Genomic DNA, 20046 nt, shown 5'->3' on the forward strand with positions numbered 1-20046 from the left:
ATCGTGATGGGTAAAAATGCATAACTGACCGTGCTAATTAAAGCTAATGAAATGGCTAATTGCTCAGAGCTGCATGTTTGAACCCCTTCTGCAATGAGTGCAACACTGTGCTCCTGAAATATACTGCAGTGGAGGCAGTTTGCATCTGCCCTTGGGTTCTCCTTCACAAACCCATAATGGCCATTTTATCCAATGTGAGCATATAGAGAACATGCAATATGTATGGTTCATATAGTGCCTGTAAAAATGTTAATTAATTGAAGGATTAACAGGGATTGCACCAAGGACTAAACCACCCCACGAAGGTAATATCAGCTATATGGGAAGAATATTATTCATGATACCTAAATGAGATCAGAGAAATCTGTCACGCTGTCTTAAGTCCCAGAGTTAAATGAATAAAATGATTTTCACAAGTTCAAAGAAACTGGGGTCCAGTGTCCCTCAAATGCAAAGGACGTTTAGTTCTCACAAAGTGTGAGAAATCAATATATAATGCCTTTAGAAAACCCAAAATAGCCAATTGCACGTTAAGCATTCTGATGTCAATGCGCATGACTGTGGACGTTCCTAAAGTAAATGAATCAAGTAGTAGCTACACAAAGCTCTTAGTGCACGGTGTTGTAAGTTAAGTAAACGCAGAGCCATTGCACGAACTACTTCATACTAACACCGATCTTGCAACCTGAAGTATTGTATTTATTTTGCGCAACCTTTCCGCGGGAAACCCGTCCGACAATTGTTTAAGTGTGGTTATGTGTTTATCGCAATGCTTTCCGACAGCATAATCTGCTTTATTCAACAATCGGCAAATGTGATTCGATAGCTTTAGAACTGCATTTTGCCAATTCTTTTCCCTTTATGCTGTGGTGATCTTAGCCTTGTGCCCCTGCAAACACGCAACATTCCCGTATCGCGTTTGGGTTTGTTGGGAAGCGATTTCTAACCTTCTAGGAACATTCTTTATATGTTCTCTATATTTATAACCACAAACTTACATTATGTGAGTCTAAAATCGTCCTCTGGGATAGTGCCAAACTAATCCCGACAATTCCCACTCACACGTTTTTCCCGGTAATTACCCGTTCGGTCGCGCATATTAAGTGGCATGTCGTTTGATTCGTAATCGATAAAAGATGATGATCCATTGATGAGCTGTGGAGTCATTACAGAGAGACAATCACCTCACGTTCAATTGTCCTAAAAAAAAATAGCTATAATGGGACCAAAGGATGCTTCGTTTACAAAATAATCATTTCCATCCTGTTATTTCACAATGAATTTAGCATGTCAATTAAGGGCACTCCGGTGGACTTACCAGGGTCACCCTGATTCCGTTCCGCTGATCGACAATCCCCAAAATCAAATGCCATGATCACAATCCACGTCTCTGCATATATACCACAGTATTACATAGAGGATGAGTAAAATCGCAAAAATAAACAGTGCAACAAGGATAACCTTAGTCACAGGCGATATAAGAGACTGCATTTCAGCCGCCAGCAGCGCTCAATCCGCAACAGTACACAGAGGCGCATGGATGCGTGAACCATCCGATCGGACCTTTGGTTTATAATCTTCTGAACTGAAATGCCCAGCAAATGATCCCCATGCATTCCCGTCCTTCGTGCTAAAGTCGCATCCTAACGGTAATGCCGCACAGAGAGGCGGCTTGTCCTGATGCTGTTCAGATGAGAGCAGATGTGCAGTCTGATGTGGAACAGGTTGCTTCGGCTTTTTCAACTTCATCAGATGGAATTGTCCAATGAAGCTCTGTGTGAAGGGGAGACCTCAAAACAACATCATTTATAGGCTATTATTTGCTTATGTATTTGTATCTGTAATATATCAGTGTTGATCAGTATTCCTACATGATAAATATAAAAACATAAAAAAAATGTTTTTGCGGTGCATTTGAGATAAAGATGAAGTTACGGTTCATCTCGTGCAAACCAAATAGTCTTTGGTGCCACATTTAGCCAAACATCAATTTATAAGACTACTAAACAACATCGAAGTACTGTGCAAAAGTCTTAGGCACGTCAGATGTTTCACAAAAGCATAGATGGTTATTAACATCTTCAGCTGTAGTGTGTAAATAGGAGACTCCCTAACATGACTTTTGCAAATAGAAAAGATTAGAATAGAAGAACAGGGAGCCCTGCAACAGATGTCATGACCCCCACAGTGACCCCCACTGAACATCGGGTCAGTCTGAGATTATATAAAGAGACAGAAGCGATTGAGACAGCACAAATAGAAGAACTGTGCAGAATTCTCCAAGACGCTTGGAACATCCGATCTGCCGACAACCAAGAGAAACTGTGTGCAGGTGTAACTTGGAGAATTGGGGCTGTTTTAAAGGCAAAGGTGGTCACACCAAATATTGATTTAGCTTTTTTTATGTTTACTGGACTTTGTATGACAATAAATGATAAATGAAAACTATTTATGTTGTTATTTTTGAAGACATTCTCACTATGCAACATTTTACACAAGCGCTGTATATTTTGTTTCCGTCGCTCGCAAGCGTTGCTCAAACAATCGCGTTCACCCGAGGATCATTAACAACAGTGCGCTGCTCAAGCACATTTTGATAGTATTTCAATGAGTTATCTTTAAGAAAAAGAAATTAACAAAACTTTGATATTTTCTTAATGTCATTTTGTTAAACATTACATATGCTCAAAAATGGCAAAATCAGACAAACCCTTTTGTTCCCAAATCTTTTATTGTCATTTATTCCATTGAATATTTAGTCTATTCAGTTGGAAAACATGTATCCATATAAATGATGCGATCCAAAGAGTGTTTAAAGAGCACTAAAATGTTCCTTATGATGTGTTACATGCATACAAGCAGACAGAGGAGTAAACCTTGTGTAAATGTGAACCTTGTGAAATGTGATTTCATTTTACGCTAAGCTAAAATGCTATTTCTAGCCATTCTACATGCACATGTAATCAGGAACGATCATATTGTGTTATCAAGAAAATATATGTTAGATCATATCTGTATTTCTCTAGTAACACCTTTGATATTAGAACAAAAATCATATACTTGATAATCATTTTTGTATTGTTTTTCTGTAAAAACGTCTAAAAACCCTTAAAACATGATCAGTTTGATTGATCTTGTTTTAGAAACAACAATGCATAAGATATTTGGGTTTTTCAGAGAATGTGTTTTTAACATGTGTATTTTGTCTTACTGAGTTTTTATAGTCAAAACAAGTGAAAAAAATCTACCAGTGTGGAAGAAGTAATCCAAAGTATTTAGATTACATTACTGACCTTAATCTAACGGAATAGATTACAAATTACATTTTACAGCATGTATTTTGTAATCTTTAGTGGAATACATTTTAAAAGTAACCCTCCCAAGCCTGCCTAAAAATAATGATATAGGATACCAGAATCCAGTAAAATAACATTATATATATATATATAGTGCTGTAAGTGATTTCAGTGTTCTACTTCCACAAGACTGAGCAATTTAATTAGCCACACCCCTCGATCCTAAACCACGCCCTCCAAAGATACCAAACAAGCTTTATTGAGACCAACATGAGTAGTGTAACATGAAAATGGTATGCAAAATAGCGCCCTCATCTGGCAACGGTTATGAACAACATGGCATAAAAATGGCATTAAGCCTCAATAATTCACTGTTGCTACAACACTATGAGAACATGTAAAATGATTGACAGGTTGAAAGCGTCAGAGACCGCAGTCACATGAGGGTAGGAGAGGGTTGAAAGATTTTTCTTTATTTTAATTTATAAATCAACATACTACAATAATATAGAAGCAGCAGTGTTGCATTTGAGTTGTGTTGCTAAAGTATATATTTTGTGTTATTATTTTAATTGTGTTTATGTAATGACTGAAATGTTTGTTATTAATTATTAATTTCAAGTCAAGGTTATTTGAATTATTACATTGAGTTATTATTATAGTCCTTTCGTATTTATATGCATTGATTGATTTATGTCTATATATATGTTATGGATTTACAACCTGTTGTATTCTTGTTGTGGAAAAATTATTATAATACAAAATTATAAAAAGTTTAAATTGTGGATAAGCAAATAAATTAGTCAAGTATTTATAAAAAGTACTTTTTTAAATAAAAACATAAAACATGTAATTCACTCTTGAACTCCGACGCTTTCTGTTTTTACCCGCTGGGTGGCTCAAGTTCACGTTAGCACCTTTCCTTACGCTGAGGGGGGAAACCCAAGACTAGTCAGTCAGCAGGGAACGAAACGACTACATGGAGCGCTTCAAGCACATGCATACCGAGACAGCATTTATTTTAAAGAAAATTATCAAAGGAACTCAGAAAAGTAAGTAGGCAGCTCAGTTTCAAGACAAAGCCATAATAGAGTACTTGAGCGCAGTCGGAGGGTCAGCAGAGGGCAAAGGGCTTTCCGGGCATGTTTGACTCTTTCGTGGAGGTCAAGAACCCCCTCTGTGAATTTAAAAAAACATTTCTTTAGTTAAAGAAGAAATAATAGAGATAATCTGTAATGCATCGTGCATGCAACACACTTAACTTGTTGTTGTTCTTCACAATCGTCTAATGTCATGAGGGGCCCCTCGTGTAAAAAGAGAGAGAGTGAGAGCGAGAGAGAGAGACAGTGTCAGAGAGAGAGAGAGAGAGAGACAGAGTCAGAGAGAGAGAGAGAGAGACACAGAGTCAGAGAGAGAGAGAGAGAGAGAGACAGAGTCAGAGAGAGAGAGACAGAGCGAGAGAGACAGAGTGAGAGTGAGAGACAGAGTGAGAGACACAGAGCAAGAGAGAGAGAGTGATAGAGTGAGTGAGAGAAACAGAGAGAGAGCAAGAGAGAGAGACAGAGTGAGAGAGACAGAGAGAAAGAGCGAGAGAGACAGAGTGAGTGAGAGAAACAGAAAGAGAGAGAGAGAGAGCAAGAGAGAGACACAGAGCGAGAGAGAGAGAGAGAGATAGATTGAGTGAGAGACACAAAGAGAGAGCGAGAGAGAGACACAGAGAGAGAGAGAGAGAGACACAGAGCGAGAGAGAGAGAGATAGATTGAGTGAGAGAAACAGAGAGAGAGCGAGAGAGAGAGAGAGAGATAGATTGAGTGAGAGAAACAGAGAGAGAGAGAGAGAGAGAGAGACAGAGTCAGAGAAACAGAGAGAGAGAGAGAGAGATGCAATTGGATCCCATGCGAGTCACTCGCACATGTGGGTGGGTGGGCAGTAAAGCCGGAGCTGGCACACCCATTAAAGTTTGTTCAACAAAAGGTTGTGTGAAAGTTGCACACCAACTTTATGCATGCGTGCGAACACGTTGTAGCTCATTGATAAATCCATAAAAAACCTAACTATAGAATTTTAAAGTATTTCTTTTCTTGGGGACCGCATTAGCTTAGTTTAATTCAACCCACAATGATGTCATACTTGTGGATTTTCTGTTTGGGAAGTTTAATCGTCACTGGAGTGAGGATGCAAGGTAAGCTTTCTGTAAAATTAATACAGAAATAAATCATTAATAGCCAATAAATAGAAAAGTCTTTTTTTTTGTGATACCACACATAAATATATAGTGTTAAAAATACTCTACGTTTTAAAACAACTGTGTGAATAAATATCTAAATAACACAATGGAAGAATTATGAACATACACGTCTTTTGTTTCTTGATGAGTCTGTGTTCTCTAATGACCACATGCTTGAAATGCACAAAAGAACTATTCATCATTCCATTGATTGCTATTAACATGAATCTGTTTTAGTCACCAAATCAAGATCCACAGAGAAATGTGAGTTTTCAAACATGTTAAAGTGGTGAAGTCTTGCCCACCTATGCCAACACAGCCCACTTCATTGACTCTCTTTGTACATTCTGTTCTTGACTAGCAGCACGCTCTGCTCAGATTCTCAATGACTTCATTTATAATCATTTACATTTCTTTTAAATGTCTTATTACCATTAATAACCATATGTTGGTTTGGGTGCACCAAATGTGCATTTTTAAGAATCTGTCTCTGAATATCCAATAACGATTGATCACTAATGTAATATCAGACTGTTTGTGGTTATTACACATATGCTTTATCTTTCTTTTAAAATGAAAAGACTTTTAATCCAGATGTGTGCGAGAGACGTGCATTTAGCTATACTGTTGTGAAATGAGCATTGGCGTGCAGTCCCAGATGTAGACCGCACCCTACGGAGGCAACACGTTTGAGTTACGAAAGGGATGCTTTGGATGCACCCTGGGGACTTTGCATGTCTCTCTCTCTCCGTCCATGTGCGAGTGAGACAGCAATACTACGGCCTTGGGTTTTTTTCCCTTTTTTTGGAGGGAGTGTGCAAAGAGACGCTCTTTGTTTCGGCTCCTGTGTGTGTGTGTGTGTGTGTGTGTTTGGGCAGGTGTGTGGCCAACTTCCTCTCTTTCTCTCAGCTGTGGCTCACATAGAGTAAACTTCTTTTGTGTCCCTTCAATTCGACAACAACTGACAGCATCAAATAAAAGAGCAGCTCTGGAGACGCAGAGCTATAGAAATCCTGTGGGCATGTTGTATAGTCATTATCATTTATATTAAACATAAAAGAAGGATTTTCCTTTAAAAAGATGGCCTAGGCTTATTTGAACGCCACCGAAAAATACGACACACTTCAAGGAAATGTGTTGCATAATTTAGGACTTAAAAGCGTAAAAAAGACTTGCTGTCTGTGCGGTGTCCATTGAGTATATTAACTCATAATACAACACCACCGGCGCACTACACACACCACGACATTTGCATAAAAACAGAAGTTGAATTTGTTCGAGAGAAATCAAATCGTAGATGATTTCAAGCTGTTTCTCTTCAATACCAGACTATAAAATAAATATGCACACTATCAGTCAAACGTTTGGTCAGACTTACTGTATATTCACTCTGTATTATTAATATCAACACATTTTAGGATTGAGGGAGTTCGCATGTGTGCTGGACAGTTGATCACTGAACGTTTCTGCCGTTTAAAACTCAGTCTTTAAGGTTTAGTAATCGCACAAGGCCATTTTGTGATTTCAATCTTAATTCAATCAATCGTGCAGCATTCGTGGATATCATACTGATGTCTCAGAAGTCAAAGTCTGCTGGTTTCAAAGTGTTTTCGATGGTTTTCGATGGTCTCATCATGTAGCCTGTATGCTGTAGTTAAGTGCTGTTTTCAAAACTGTCACATCCGTTTATGATCTCCCCATTACGAAAACGAGAAAGAATAAAAGTTAAATATTACGTGTTCTTAGCAGTGCCAACTATTTGACTTTATTATTTCTGGATTGTGCTTTTAAATTCACAGTTTCTCCAAAGTGTGTCACTAATGAATTATAAATAAACCATTGATTTTTCATATCAGCGTTTTTCTTGCTTATAACTGATATGCTGATGGTTTTAACTTGGTCAGTAATTGGCCCATAAATATCAGATACATATTGATTGCTCGCTTCAATAAACAATTCCTGTAAACTACTAAACTACTCTGAACCAGCATGTATTTATCATGCTAACATTCACTTTCACAAGTTAGTCTATCTAATTTTGTTTTTGATTACATAGTCATTTTAAATTAACCCTTTAAGCTTGAATGGGCCCGCATAAAAAAAAAATTATCATCAAATTATTAATAATTGAGCAACACTAAACAGGTTTCGTTTGACAGTTTAGAAGTTCTATTTTACAATGCATGTAGATATTATGACCAAAACTGAACAAGTGCTTTGAAATGTGCAGATAAATCAGAAATGTTCCGTTTGATCATTAATTAAAACAAAAGTGCACTTTACATATTATTGCAATCAGTAACAACATCAAACTGATCAGATATTCATGTGTCATATGTTGTTGGAAAGATCTTAAAGAGTAAAATACAACCAGAATATTTGTTTTACTCACAAACAAAAATATAGTGAATAACAGCTAAATATATGTCTTTGACAATTATGTTGGTGTTGCTTATATGCCGCATTTTCACTTATAAATTCAGAAAATATAATCAGAACATAAAATCTCACATATGATTATTTAGAGTCTGTGATTATCTTTCAATCGAGTCCACACACAAGATAATCAGATGTATAGATCATTAGATAATCCACATGAAGCACAATGTTACATATGACCACCAGGAGATGGCGCCAAATACACGACACAGACTCAATGATGACTCAAATGACACAGAATGAAACTCACTCTGTGAAATCTCATGAGTAAAATCATGTGTGCATGCTATGCAAACCTTTAGTCATTGTTGTGTTTGCATGTGTAATTAGTTCTTATGTACAATTATTATCTTTTATTTGTTTGGAGATGTTTTTGGACACTATGATCAATTATATTTGTAATGTTGGAACTTTTGATTGATTTGTCGTATCAACACAAACTTTCTCTCAGATACAGTCGACATGATTGAGAACAAAACAAAAGCAGTTTTTCGGAACCGCCTTATTTACACCCAGAGATATATAATGTCAAATCAGAAAATAAGAAAAATATTTTATATCAATAAAAGTTTTTAAATGTTTTCTTTACAATGATACCAAACACGTGACCCTCCTTGTTTTTATGCCACTGAAACAGGAAATCTTTAAAAACACCTTCAGAGCTTAAATGGTTAAGAAAACTATTTTCAAACGTGTGGAACGATTAAATCAAGTTCAGCCATTTATTTCAGAATATGTTCATATCTGCTAATTGCCAGTCAAATCAATATGAACAAACATTTATTTACTCCAAATTCAAAGGAACAGTTGATAAATATTGACAGCCAATACATCGGTGCATCCCAGCTATCGGCTCCAACTCATCTAATAATAAAAAAACCTGAGAATTTTAGCTTTGTACATGGGCACAATTTATTTTTGTCTTTTGTAATTTCAGGAAAAGCTTTCAGGTAAAAAAAAAAGTAAGATCATGAGAAATAAATTGTGTCCTTACGTTTGACTGGTAGTGTTTATGAACCGTAACAACACAATAACTTTAGAATGATGTCTGCCAAATATTTGGGATGTTAGTTCTGAGATTCTCAATGTAAAATATTTGTTGTTTCCTGCAGAAGATGCTGTTGAAGACGCTGAGAATGCTGGTAAGTTTACCTCATGTCATATGCCGCCGTATAACTGCCGTACTTGTGCCGTGACACACCTAGGTCTGGTGGCAAACATGGTAACAACTTCCTCTTGTGCCACAGCAATAAAATTAGAGATTGCAAGATTTTACAGCTATCATGTCAGGTTTATTTTACGATCTCTCTTAACAGCAGTCTCACAACATATTTAAGCGAAACTTTTCCATGGTCAAAATAATCACCTGGCACACCATCTGAGGAACTTTGCAGTTTTTGTGCCCACAATAAATATGACACGTCTGTGTTGCTAATTGACCTTTATCTCATATCCAGAGTCTGCGGCAGATGACCTCGCCCCAGCAGATGGAAAGGAATCAACGGTTCCTGATAATGGTGATGATAAGCTTTAATTACCCACTATGTTTATATCTACATTTATAAGTGGTTCACGGACAGCAGGCAAGAATAACTCCAAAAAATTATCTTTAAAATATTAATAACGACAGACTTTTACCAACACAAAACAGGTTTTGCATGAAAGTTTAGAAGCTCTACTTTATAATGCATGTAGATATTATGATAAAAAATGAACAAGTGCTTTAAAATCTGCAGATAAATCAGAAGTGTTACATTTTGATAATTTATTAAAAATAAAAATAATAATATTATAATAATTCTGTACAAATTATTACAATCAGTAAAAACATAAAACTCATCAAATATTCATGTGTCATATGTTTTTGGAAAGCTCTCAAAGAGTAAAATACAACCAGAATATTTGTTTTACTCACAGACAAAAATATAGTGAGTAACAGCTAAATATATGTCTTTGACAATTATGCTGGTGTTGCTTATAAGCCGCATTTTCGCTTATAACTTTACGAAATATTAAATATGATTATTTAGAGTCTGAGATTATCTTTCAATCGAGTCCACACACAAGATAATCAGATGTATAGATCATTAGATAATCCACATGAAGCACAATGTTACATATGACCACCAGGAGATGGCGCCAAATACACGACACAGACTCAATGATGACTCAAATGACACAGAATGAAACTCATTCTGTGAAATCTCATGACTAAAATCATGTGTGCATGCTATGCAAACCTTTAGTCATTGTTGTGTTTGCATGTGTAATTAGTTCTTATGTACAATTATTATCTTTTATTTGTTTGGAGATGTTTTTGGACACTATGATCAATTATATTTGTAATGTTGGAACTTTTGATTGCTTTGTCGTATCAACACAACATTTATCTCAGATACAGTCGACATGATTGAGAACAAAACAAAAACAATTCTTCGGAGCTGCCTTATTTACACACACACACACACACACACACACACACACACACACACACACACACACACACATTATATATATATATATATATATATATATATATATATATATATATATAATGTCAAAAAAGCAAAAAGTTAATATTTGGCTCAATTATTTTTTCAGCAGTTTATTAGGCTGAGAGTCTCAGAATGTCTCATAATCTATAACATTAAACAATTTGAAAAATGTTCTTTACAATAGCTGGGTTTCCATCAAAATGTTTCATATTTCTAATGCACATTTATAATGTGAAAATTAGATTAAAGAAAATGTGAAATATCGCACGTTTCCCTGAACTGTAAATGCACATTATATTGAGGGAGACCAACAGCTGAATGACTTCTTGCATCTGCTGTAATAAAGCAATTTTACATTATGTTATTAAATGCTTCCAGGAGATGTTCCAGAATAAGTGCAATAGCTCACATAATGAGGACTCAAATGGTTATTCCCATTCGCTGACAGCCTCCATATACCCGGGAGCGCCCGTGCTCAAAACAGTCCTGGTGGATTGTGAGGATGACCCACTTTAACAACGATCTGTGGGTGATCCGCACTTTGACTTACCAGGGATACGTTTGAGGAATTTGTGCCATGGTCGGGCCTTTCGTTGAGCCAGTCACGTCAAGCTCTTGCTCACCTGTACCATCCGACGAGGGCAAATGTCATTGCGCTTTACAAGCTCACAACCTGTGCCGATTACCGAGTTGTTGGCGAGACCTTCGGTGTAAGTGGTCCGTGCAAATGGTCGTGACGTGTCATCGTTCACACGAATAAGCCGTTTCCATCACTTTAATGCGCATTTTAACTAACGTGAAACTCTCGAAAATCCACCTCCTCCTAGCGTGTTACATTTTATACAAATTTACGAGTTTATTCGCATATCGAGCGTTTCCAATTAGGATTTTTTATGCACATATTCAAAATGCATATAAAAATCGTTGGCTAATGAATGGTTGGCTAATGATCTAATGATCCCAAACACTTGACCCTCCTTGGTTTGTTTTTTGTCGAGTTTTAAGCCTTTCATTTTGGGTATGCAACTGAAACAGGAAATCTTTAATAACCACGTCAGATCTTAAAGGGTTAAACATCATGCATTAGCCACGCATTTTTATCTTAAAGTACATTTAATGATACATCTGTTCAAGATACATCTGCTAGAAATTGAACCCATGACCTTGGAGTTGCTAGCACCATGTTCTGCCAGTTTTAAAATGAAGGAGGAAACGGGTTCCCATATCTTTTGTTGTTGACAGTAAAGGCCAATCAGGTCCAGTAAAGCTCCACAATATTTTGACGAAGAGCTAGCCAAATCGCCCTCATCCTTGAAAACCATAAACAAAACTATGCAAAAGAAAACATGAGCCAGACTACATTAAATATGGGTTTGGTACGTTGTTGTGTCTACTTGATGTCCAACATAAAATCCTGGAGCAAAACCAGCTGAGAAGAGGTGTTTGGTACAAGAAACATCACTTGATTTGTTCTTCCACACTGCTATAGTAACAATAAAGTGCTTTGAAGATCATTTCTGTAGAAACATTGATGTTCTGGAGGTGGACAGAAAATAAATACATATTGTACCTTAATTTCCATGACCCAACAAGAAAGAAAGGGCATCCTTTGCCTTTAGAAGTCCTTCAACTGCTTTTTGAAACGCAAGAAAAGCGCTCTAGCCTGATGTGTTTTTAGAGTCACTGGCCGGTTGACTTGTGATCATAAAGCCCTTTTCGAACTCGTTCAGCAGCTCTATAATGGGGCTTTATCATCCTGAGATTGGTGAATATCATTAGGAATAAGTGTTTGCTCCTCATGTTGTCAATGGGCCTCATGTCCCCAATTCGTGCAATCGTTGGACCAAATTCCTATTTCAAGATGAGCTCATGGCATTACAGATTCCCCACCAATTCTAACTGTTGGCAACCGTTTTGGCTTCCTCCAAAAGCAAACCATTTACCAGGTTTTGTGTGGCTGTGCTTTGGTGTTGGGTACGAATAGTTTCCAAATAACGTCCCTCTTCTAAACTTAATCTTTGTTCTGATCATGAAGTGAACTTTTTGTCCAAACTGGGTCACATTGGCACTGATTTGATTATGTGGTCATTGAGCCGTACATTTGTGGGATTTAGTAACTAGTTAAGTATTTGTCTGTCTGAGCCAATGCTCTAATGACTAACGGGCATTTCTGAATATCTGTTAGTTGAATTGTGTTGCTTTTAGGGTTGGGAAGGTTACTTTTAAAAAGTATTACTGAATACATACTGTAAAATGTAATTTGTAACGCATTCCATTAGATTACTCAAGGTCATTAATGTAATCTAAATACTTGGGATTACTTCTTCAGCAATGGAAGATTTTTTTCACTTCTTTAGACTATAAACAAGTGTCACGAACCCCGCTCCCTCACTCCGCCCCCTCGAGCTCCCACGCTCGTTCCGCCCCCTCGAGCTCGCACGCTCTTTTTGCTCGCTCAAGCCCTCACGCCCACTTTGCTCCTACTCGCTTGCATGCTCGTAGGCAATCTCCCTTCCTCGAGTTTCTCACGCGTTTCCAATCCCCCAGAACATTATGACCACCTGCACTCGTGTCATCTGCACTCCTGCACATTAGTTTCACCTGCACTCGTCTCATCACCTGTCATGGTTTACACCTGCACTCGCCCCTATATGTATCACTACCCTTTCGTCTCACGGTTGTTGGTTATTGTATTTAGTTTCCGTGTCTTTGCCCCCGCTAGTCTCATCTAGTTTTGACCTCCTCTCGTTCACCTCTTAGCTTGCCAGCTCCCTTGTTCCCCTGTCTTTTGCTCCCACTTGTTATTCTTATTCTGATTACCCCGGCTTTGACCCCCTACGCTCTCGTTGACCACTCTCTCCTGGATTTGCCCCTTTACTCTATCTTGATTCCCGGCTTCGATTTAACGCTCACCCTGACCATTCTTCACTGGATTTGCCCTTTTTTGTACTGTTTGTTGAATAAAGCAGTTTTCACCGACATTGTGACTGTCTCAACTTGTATTCAGCTACAGAATAACCAACCGTTACCGAATACAGTCACAATGCCCGCATGAGGATTCGCGCAGCTCACTAGAGCGGAGGTGCACGTCACATTCGGCGCGAGGAGCTACAGTTTGGAGGCAGGACCAGGCTCGCAGCCCAGGGGCAGCAGGTATGTTCTTTGTCTGATTTATGTCACCCTGTTTCACCTGTGTCTGCCCCTGAGCCCGTTGATGCTTTCCGCGCATCCGCTGGCGCCATATGCTCTCCATCCCGGAGAGGTTTTATGGCTCATCGGACCTTGAACCAAGGGTTTTCCGTGCAAGGCAGTGGTTATGTAACTCATAACCCGTCCTTGACATTATGGAGCCAGCAGCCCGACTCTTGGGTTTGCGCCAGGAGCCAACCCTTGGAGGCTTATATTATGGATTTTTGTGCCCTGGCGTACCAGGTGAATTTTGATGAGGTGGCTCTGAAAGACATTTTTCAATTTGGACTGAATGAGCCAGCCTCATCATTCATGCCTGGTGGTGGCTGCTCTCTCAACCTGGCTCAGTTTATTGACCTCGCCCTACTGTGCAGCTGGTTCCTCGTTTACTGTGGGGAGGCAGAAACTGAACCAGCGTTCCATACCACGGCCCCCGTCTTGAAGCCTACCACGGCCCCCGTCTTGAAGCCTACCACGGCCCCCGTCTTGAAGCCTACCACGGCCCCCGTCTTGAAGCCTTACACGGCCCTAGTCCCGAAGCCTGTCGCGGCCCTAGCCCCGAAGCCTTACACGGCCCTAGCCCTGAAGCCTTACACGGCCCTAGTCCCGAAGCCTGACACGGCCCTAGTCCCGAAGCCTGACACGGCCCCAGTCCCGAGGCCTGTCACGGCCCCAGCCCCGAAGCCTGTCACGGCCCCAGTCCCGAGGCCTGTCACGGCCCCAGCCCCGAAGCCTGTCACGGCCCCAGTCCCGAGGCCTGTCACGGCCCCAGTCCCGAAACCTGTCACGGCCCCAGTCTCGAAGCCTGGCACGGCCAGTGAGTCAACGCCCATGCCTGCCACAGCCAGAGAGCCAGCGCCCATGCCCGCCACGGGCAACGAGCCAGCGCCCATGCCCGCCACGGCCAACGAGCCAGCGCCCATGCCCGCCACGGTCGGCTAGCCAGCACCTGTAACCTCGACCGTCCCCATGGCCACGTCCCCTGTTGGCCGAGGACGCAAGAGAAGGAAGAGGGCCCCTTCTCCCCAGTCTCGTTTTGTGCTCAAGACCGCAGAGGTTCCCTCAGAGTCTTCCACGGCTCTGCCGGGTTCTGCTCCGCCCCAGAGTCTTCCACGGCTCTGCGGGTTCTGCTCCGCCCCCAGAGTCTTCCACGGCTCTGCTGGGTTCTGCTCCGCCCCCAGAGTCTTCCACGGCTCTGCCGGGTTCTGCTCCGCCCCCAGAGTCTTCCACAGCTCTGCCGGGTTCTGCTCCACCCCCAGAGTCTTCCATGGCTCTGCCGGGTTCTGCTCCACCCCCAGAGACTTCCACGGCTCTGCCGGGTTCTGCTCCGCCCCCAGAGTCTTCCACGGCTCTGCCGGGTTCTGCTCCGCCCCCAGAGTCTTCCACGGCTCTGCCGGGTTCTGCTCCGCCCTCAGAGTCTTCCACGGCTCTGCCGGCCTCTGCTCCGCCCTCAGAGTCTTCCACGGCTCTGCCTGCCTCTGCTCGCCCCTCAGAGCCCTCGCGGCTTCCGCCTCTCGAGTCTCCCAAGGCTCCTCCTCCCAAGCCTCCCAGGGCTCCTCTCAAGCCTCCCAGGGCTCTTCCTCTCGAGCCTCCTAAGGCTCCTCCCCTCGAGCCTCTCAGGGCTCCGTCCCTCGAGTCTTTCATGGCTCCACCCCCAAGCCTCTCACGGCTTCACCTCTCGAGTCTCTCAGGGCTCCTCCCCCTCTCAAGCCTCTCAGGGCTTCCCCTCTCGAGTCTCTCAGGGCTCCTCCTCCCCTCAAGCCTCTCAGGGCTTCTCCTCTCGAGTCTTTCAGGGCTCCACCCCCTTCCAAGCCTCTCAGGGCTTCATCTCTCGAGTCTTTCATGGCTCCACCCCTCGAACCTCTCGAGCCTTCCAGGGCCCCACCTCTAGAGCCTCTCGAGTCTTCCACGACCTTTTTCCCCGAGCCTCTCACGGCTCTACTCCCAGAGACTCCAGAGCCTCCTACGGCTCCGCCTCCCGAGCCTCCTACGGCTCCGCCTCCCGAGCCTCCTACGGCTCCGTCTCCCAAGCCTCCTACGGCTCCGCCTCCTGAGCCTCCCACGGCTCCACCTCCCGAGCCCCTCACGGCTCTGCTCCCAAAGACTCCAGAGCTTTCTATGGCTCCGCCTCTCGGGCCTCCTACGGCTCTACCCCCGAGACTACAGAGCCTGCCAGGTCGTCGCCTTGGGGACCTCCCACGGCGCCACCTCCATTGGCTCCACCTCCTGAGCCTTCCAGGCCTCCGCCTCTAGAGCCTCCCATGGCGCCACCGTCATTGGCTCCACCTCCAGAGCCTTCCAGAACCCCACCTCCAGAGCTGCCTACAGTGCCGCCTCTGACGGCACCGCCTTTCAAGGCTCTTCCCTGGCCCCCTGACCCTGTCCGGTGGCCCCCTGACACTCTTCCTGTCCTGTGGCCTATTCCCTGGCCTCCTGACCCTGTTCCTGTCCGGTGGTCACATTCCAGACCCCCGGACCCAGTCCCTGTCCTCCAGTCGCCTTCCAGACCCCCTGACCCAGTCTCTGCCCTACGGCTGCCCCCTAGATCTCCCGACCACCCGCCTGTCCGCTATGTTCCCCCAGACCTTGCCTTGATACTGCCCATTGACCCCATGGACTGTCTCATTTCCCTCTGTGCCCCTTGGACTGCCCTCAATTTTGTTTGTGTGTTTTGTGGGTTGTCTGTTCAGGGTTTTTTGTTTGTTGGGTTCATCCAGCACCACTTCCTTGCAACCGAGCCGGCCGTCAGGAGCCGTCCGTTTTAGAGGGGAGTACTGTCACGAACCCCGCTCCTCGCTCCGCCCCTCGAGCTCCCACGCTCGTTCCGCCCCTCGAGCTTGCACGCTCTTTTTGCTCGCTCAAGCCCTCACGCCCACTTTGCTCCTACTCGCTTGCATGCTCGTAGGCAATCTCCCTTCCTCGAGTTTCTCACGCGTTTCCAATCCCCCAGAACATTATGACCACCTGCACTCGTGTCATCTGCACTCCTGCACATTAGTTTCACCTGCACTCGTCTCATCACCTGTCATGGTTTACACCTGCACTCGCCCCTATATGTATCACTACCCTTTCGTCTCACGGTTGTTGGTTATTGTATTTAGTTTCCCGTGTCTTTGCCCCCACTAGTCTCATCTAGTTTTGACCTCCTCTCGTTCACCTCTTAGCTTGCTAGCTCCCCTTGTTCCCCTGTCTTTTGCTCCCACTTGTTATTCTTATTCTGATTACCCCGGCTTTGACCCCCTACGCTCTCGTTGACCACTGTCTGCTGGATTTGCCCCTTTACTCTATCTTGATTCCCCGGCTTCGATTTAACGCTCACCCTGACCATTCTTCACTGGATTTGCCCTGTTTTTGTACTGTTGCCTGCTTTGTTGGAATAAAGCAGTTTTCTCCGACATTGTGACTGTCTCAACTTGTGTTTGTGTGTGCGGGTTACAACAAGTAAATAAAAATGTTCTCTGAAAAAGCGTCTCAATATTTTATGCAGTTTTGCCACTCAAATAAATGCATCTTGTTTTAAGGATTTTAAGATAATTAATTCAAAATTTTCAGCCCTAAAATCAAAGGTCTTACAAGAGGAAGAATTTATGCTCCAACGTGCATTTTCTTCATAGTATTCATCATAAAATATACAACCCCAATTTCGAAAAAGTTGAGACAGTATGTAAAATAATAAATAATAAAAACAAAAAGAATTCTATTCTTCCTTTGTTATATTGAAAGCACTAAAACTACACATTAAATGATGTTTTACCTTGTGAAGTTTACTGTTTTTTTTTTTTTAAATGTACAGTAATTTCAAATAAGATGATTGCAACACGCTCCATCACTCTCTCAGGGGCAATTTAAGACTTATAACAATTTGACGAGTTGAAATAACTAGTCGATGTGAAACAGGAGATGTTAAACAGGTGAGGCTCCAAAAACAGCCGAGTCCTTCAAGAGCAACGATCATGCCAGACTTTTGCCAACAGATGCTTCAGCAAATAATCCAGCACTTTCAGAACAATGTTCCCCAAAGACAAACTGGAAGGATTTGGGGCATTTCACCCTCTACAGTGCACACTATAGTTAAAAGATTCAAGGAATCTGGTCAAATCTTGTGCGTAAAGGGCAAGATGAAAACCACTTATGAATGTTTGTGATCTCTGATCCGTTAAAAAACATCATTCATCTGTAATGGATATCATGAACATGGGTTTGGGATTACTTTAGTAAACCTTTGTTAGTCAACAGCACTCGCCGCTGCATCCACAGAGGCAAGTTCAGACTTTACTATGTAAAGGAGAAGCCGTACATCATCACTGTCCAGAAGCGCTTCCGACTTCTCTGGACTCGCTCTCATCTTAGATGGAAAGTAGAACAGTGGAACTGTGTGTTTTTAGGTCTGATGAGTCCTCATTTCAAATAGTTTTTGAAAAACAGAGGCGTTGTGTTCTCCGGGCCAAAGAGGAAAAGGACCATCCAAGCTGATGTCAGCGTCAGGTCCAAAAGCCAGTGTCTGTATGGGCCAGGGGTGTGTCAGTGCCCATGGCATGGGTAACTCGCACATCTGTGAGGGCACCATTAATGCAGACAGATATGTACACATTTTGAACAACACATACTGCCATCCAGCACCGTCTTTTCCAGGGATGTCCTGGAATGTTCAGCAGGACAACTTCGAATAATGAGAGACTCTGGGCTTGCCTTCAGTCCTGACCATCTCCAATTGAGAATGTGGCACATTATTAAGCAAACCATCTGGCAATGAAGACCCTGTACACTTGTGCAGCTGAAGACCTGCATAATGGATGAATGGAGGAAATTCCACTTTCTAAAGTGTCTTCAGTGTCCAAATGCTTAATAAGTGTTATTAGAAGAAATGGTGATGTTTCACAGTGGTAAACAATAATTTACAAATCAGTCCTTTTTGTTTTCATAAGCATTTTTCATACTGTCCCAACTTTTTCAGAATTGGGGTTGTAATCACGTCTGGTAACAGATGCATGTAAAGGCAAGAAATAGCATTTTAGCTTAGCATAAAGCTAAATGTTCACATGACAGTTAACACAAAGTTTGCTATTTTTGCTTCTCCAAACTTAAAAACCTCACAAAGTGTCTATAACAACATCCTTTTCTGATCGTATGTGGATTGTGTTCATAGAATCAGAAATATATTGAATAACTGCCTAACAACTACAGATAATTCATTGCTAGGTGAAGTCTTTTGTTATTCTGTCCACGCTTTGTATATGCAGTCTGCTATTTCTTGAACTTTTATTATAGTGATGTTGCACTTCATTACTACTGCCTTTTTATTGTTCCTGCCACTCTGCAGCTATTATGCAACCTATTGTCTTGTTCAAGTAAAAGCATGCTTAGCTGGTGTCATTCAATACGTTTAATGCAAAGCTCTTGAAACTTGATATGTAGGGGCCTCTAACAGGTTTGTTCAAGACAAACTCGCTCACTAGATTTTTGTCATGTAATAGTAGAAACTCAGAACTGTCCTGACATGTAACATATAGATTTTTATATCTACAGCCAACACCGCTGCAGAAGATTTACCGCAAGATTCAGACGACACATCTGTCAGTGATGCTGATGGAGAGGGTGAGTTACGACATGAGCGTTCTTGACTGTGATTTATTTACTGTGCATTTGCTTAAAGTTGAGCAAAAGGTTGTGTCATGCTTGAGGCAGAAATTAGAAGCCACGTGTAAGAAAAGTACGAGGTTCGACAACAATTCACATAATGACAAAATATGATGCTGTATGTTTTTATTATGTTTTAATAAAGACTTTTTGTAACAGGCTACAATAATCAATATGTGAAACACTAAAATAACAACAAGACCAAATGCAATGTGTTTGTCTGACATATATGAACATCAACAATTAAAAAATGGTGCAGTACTCACAGTACTTTGAATAATCAAAGTAAAAAAAATTACTGAATACACACAGTAGAAGAAGACTCAATGATGTGCAACTGTTTTAAGTGTTGAAATTTTATATTTGTTGTTGATTTGTAATTTTGTGACTGTAACTGCTGTCCATTCTTGGCCAGGACACTCCTGTGAAAGAGATTTCTAATCTCAGAGAGATTATCCTGGTTAAATAAAGGTTAAAAAAAAAAAAAAAACTTCGATTAAAGTAAAAAAAGTTACTGTACTCACAGTACTTTGAGTACTCAAAGTAAAATAAACACAGAGTAATCACACTACTTTGAGTAAAGTAAATAGTATAGTGCAGTATTTACAGTACTTCAAGTAATCAAAGTAAATAATGGCTGAGTAATCAAAGTACTTTGAGTAATAAAAAAAAACTAAAATATAGTAACGAAGTTAACATAGTTTAACCAATAGCGCTGTACTCGCAGTACTTTGAGACAGGAGCGGACTGGGAATATAAATT

At 41.4% G+C, this 20046-nt stretch overlaps 1 protein-coding gene across 50 annotated transcripts in view; it reads left to right on the top strand.

The window, feature by feature from the left end:
- The first annotated feature begins 5244 nt into the window (after positions 1 to 5244).
- Positions 5245 to 20046, top strand: part of LOC127655377 (serine-aspartate repeat-containing protein I-like) — a 36904-nt gene continuing 22102 nt past the window's right edge. For 44 of the 50 annotated variants that reach the window (XM_052143159.1, XM_052143165.1, XM_052143164.1 and 41 more), the window contains exons 1-4: positions 5246 to 5479; positions 9076 to 9105; positions 9421 to 9480; positions 19174 to 19242. In XM_052143159.1, coding sequence (XP_051999119.1) covers positions 5416 to 5479; positions 9076 to 9105; positions 9421 to 9480; positions 19174 to 19242 — 223 coding nt within the window. In that variant the 5' untranslated portion in view covers positions 5246 to 5415. Of the gene's footprint in view, positions 5480 to 9075; positions 9106 to 9420; positions 9481 to 19173; positions 19243 to 20046 lie in introns of all 50 variants that reach the window. The other 6 variants (XM_052143189.1, XM_052143188.1, XM_052143187.1 and 3 more) reach the window with 2 other exon arrangements.

Source organism: Xyrauchen texanus, chromosome 14 (genome assembly GCF_025860055.1).
Source record: "Xyrauchen texanus isolate HMW12.3.18 chromosome 14, RBS_HiC_50CHRs, whole genome shotgun sequence".
Classification (NCBI taxonomy): domain Eukaryota; kingdom Metazoa; phylum Chordata; class Actinopteri; order Cypriniformes; family Catostomidae; genus Xyrauchen; species Xyrauchen texanus.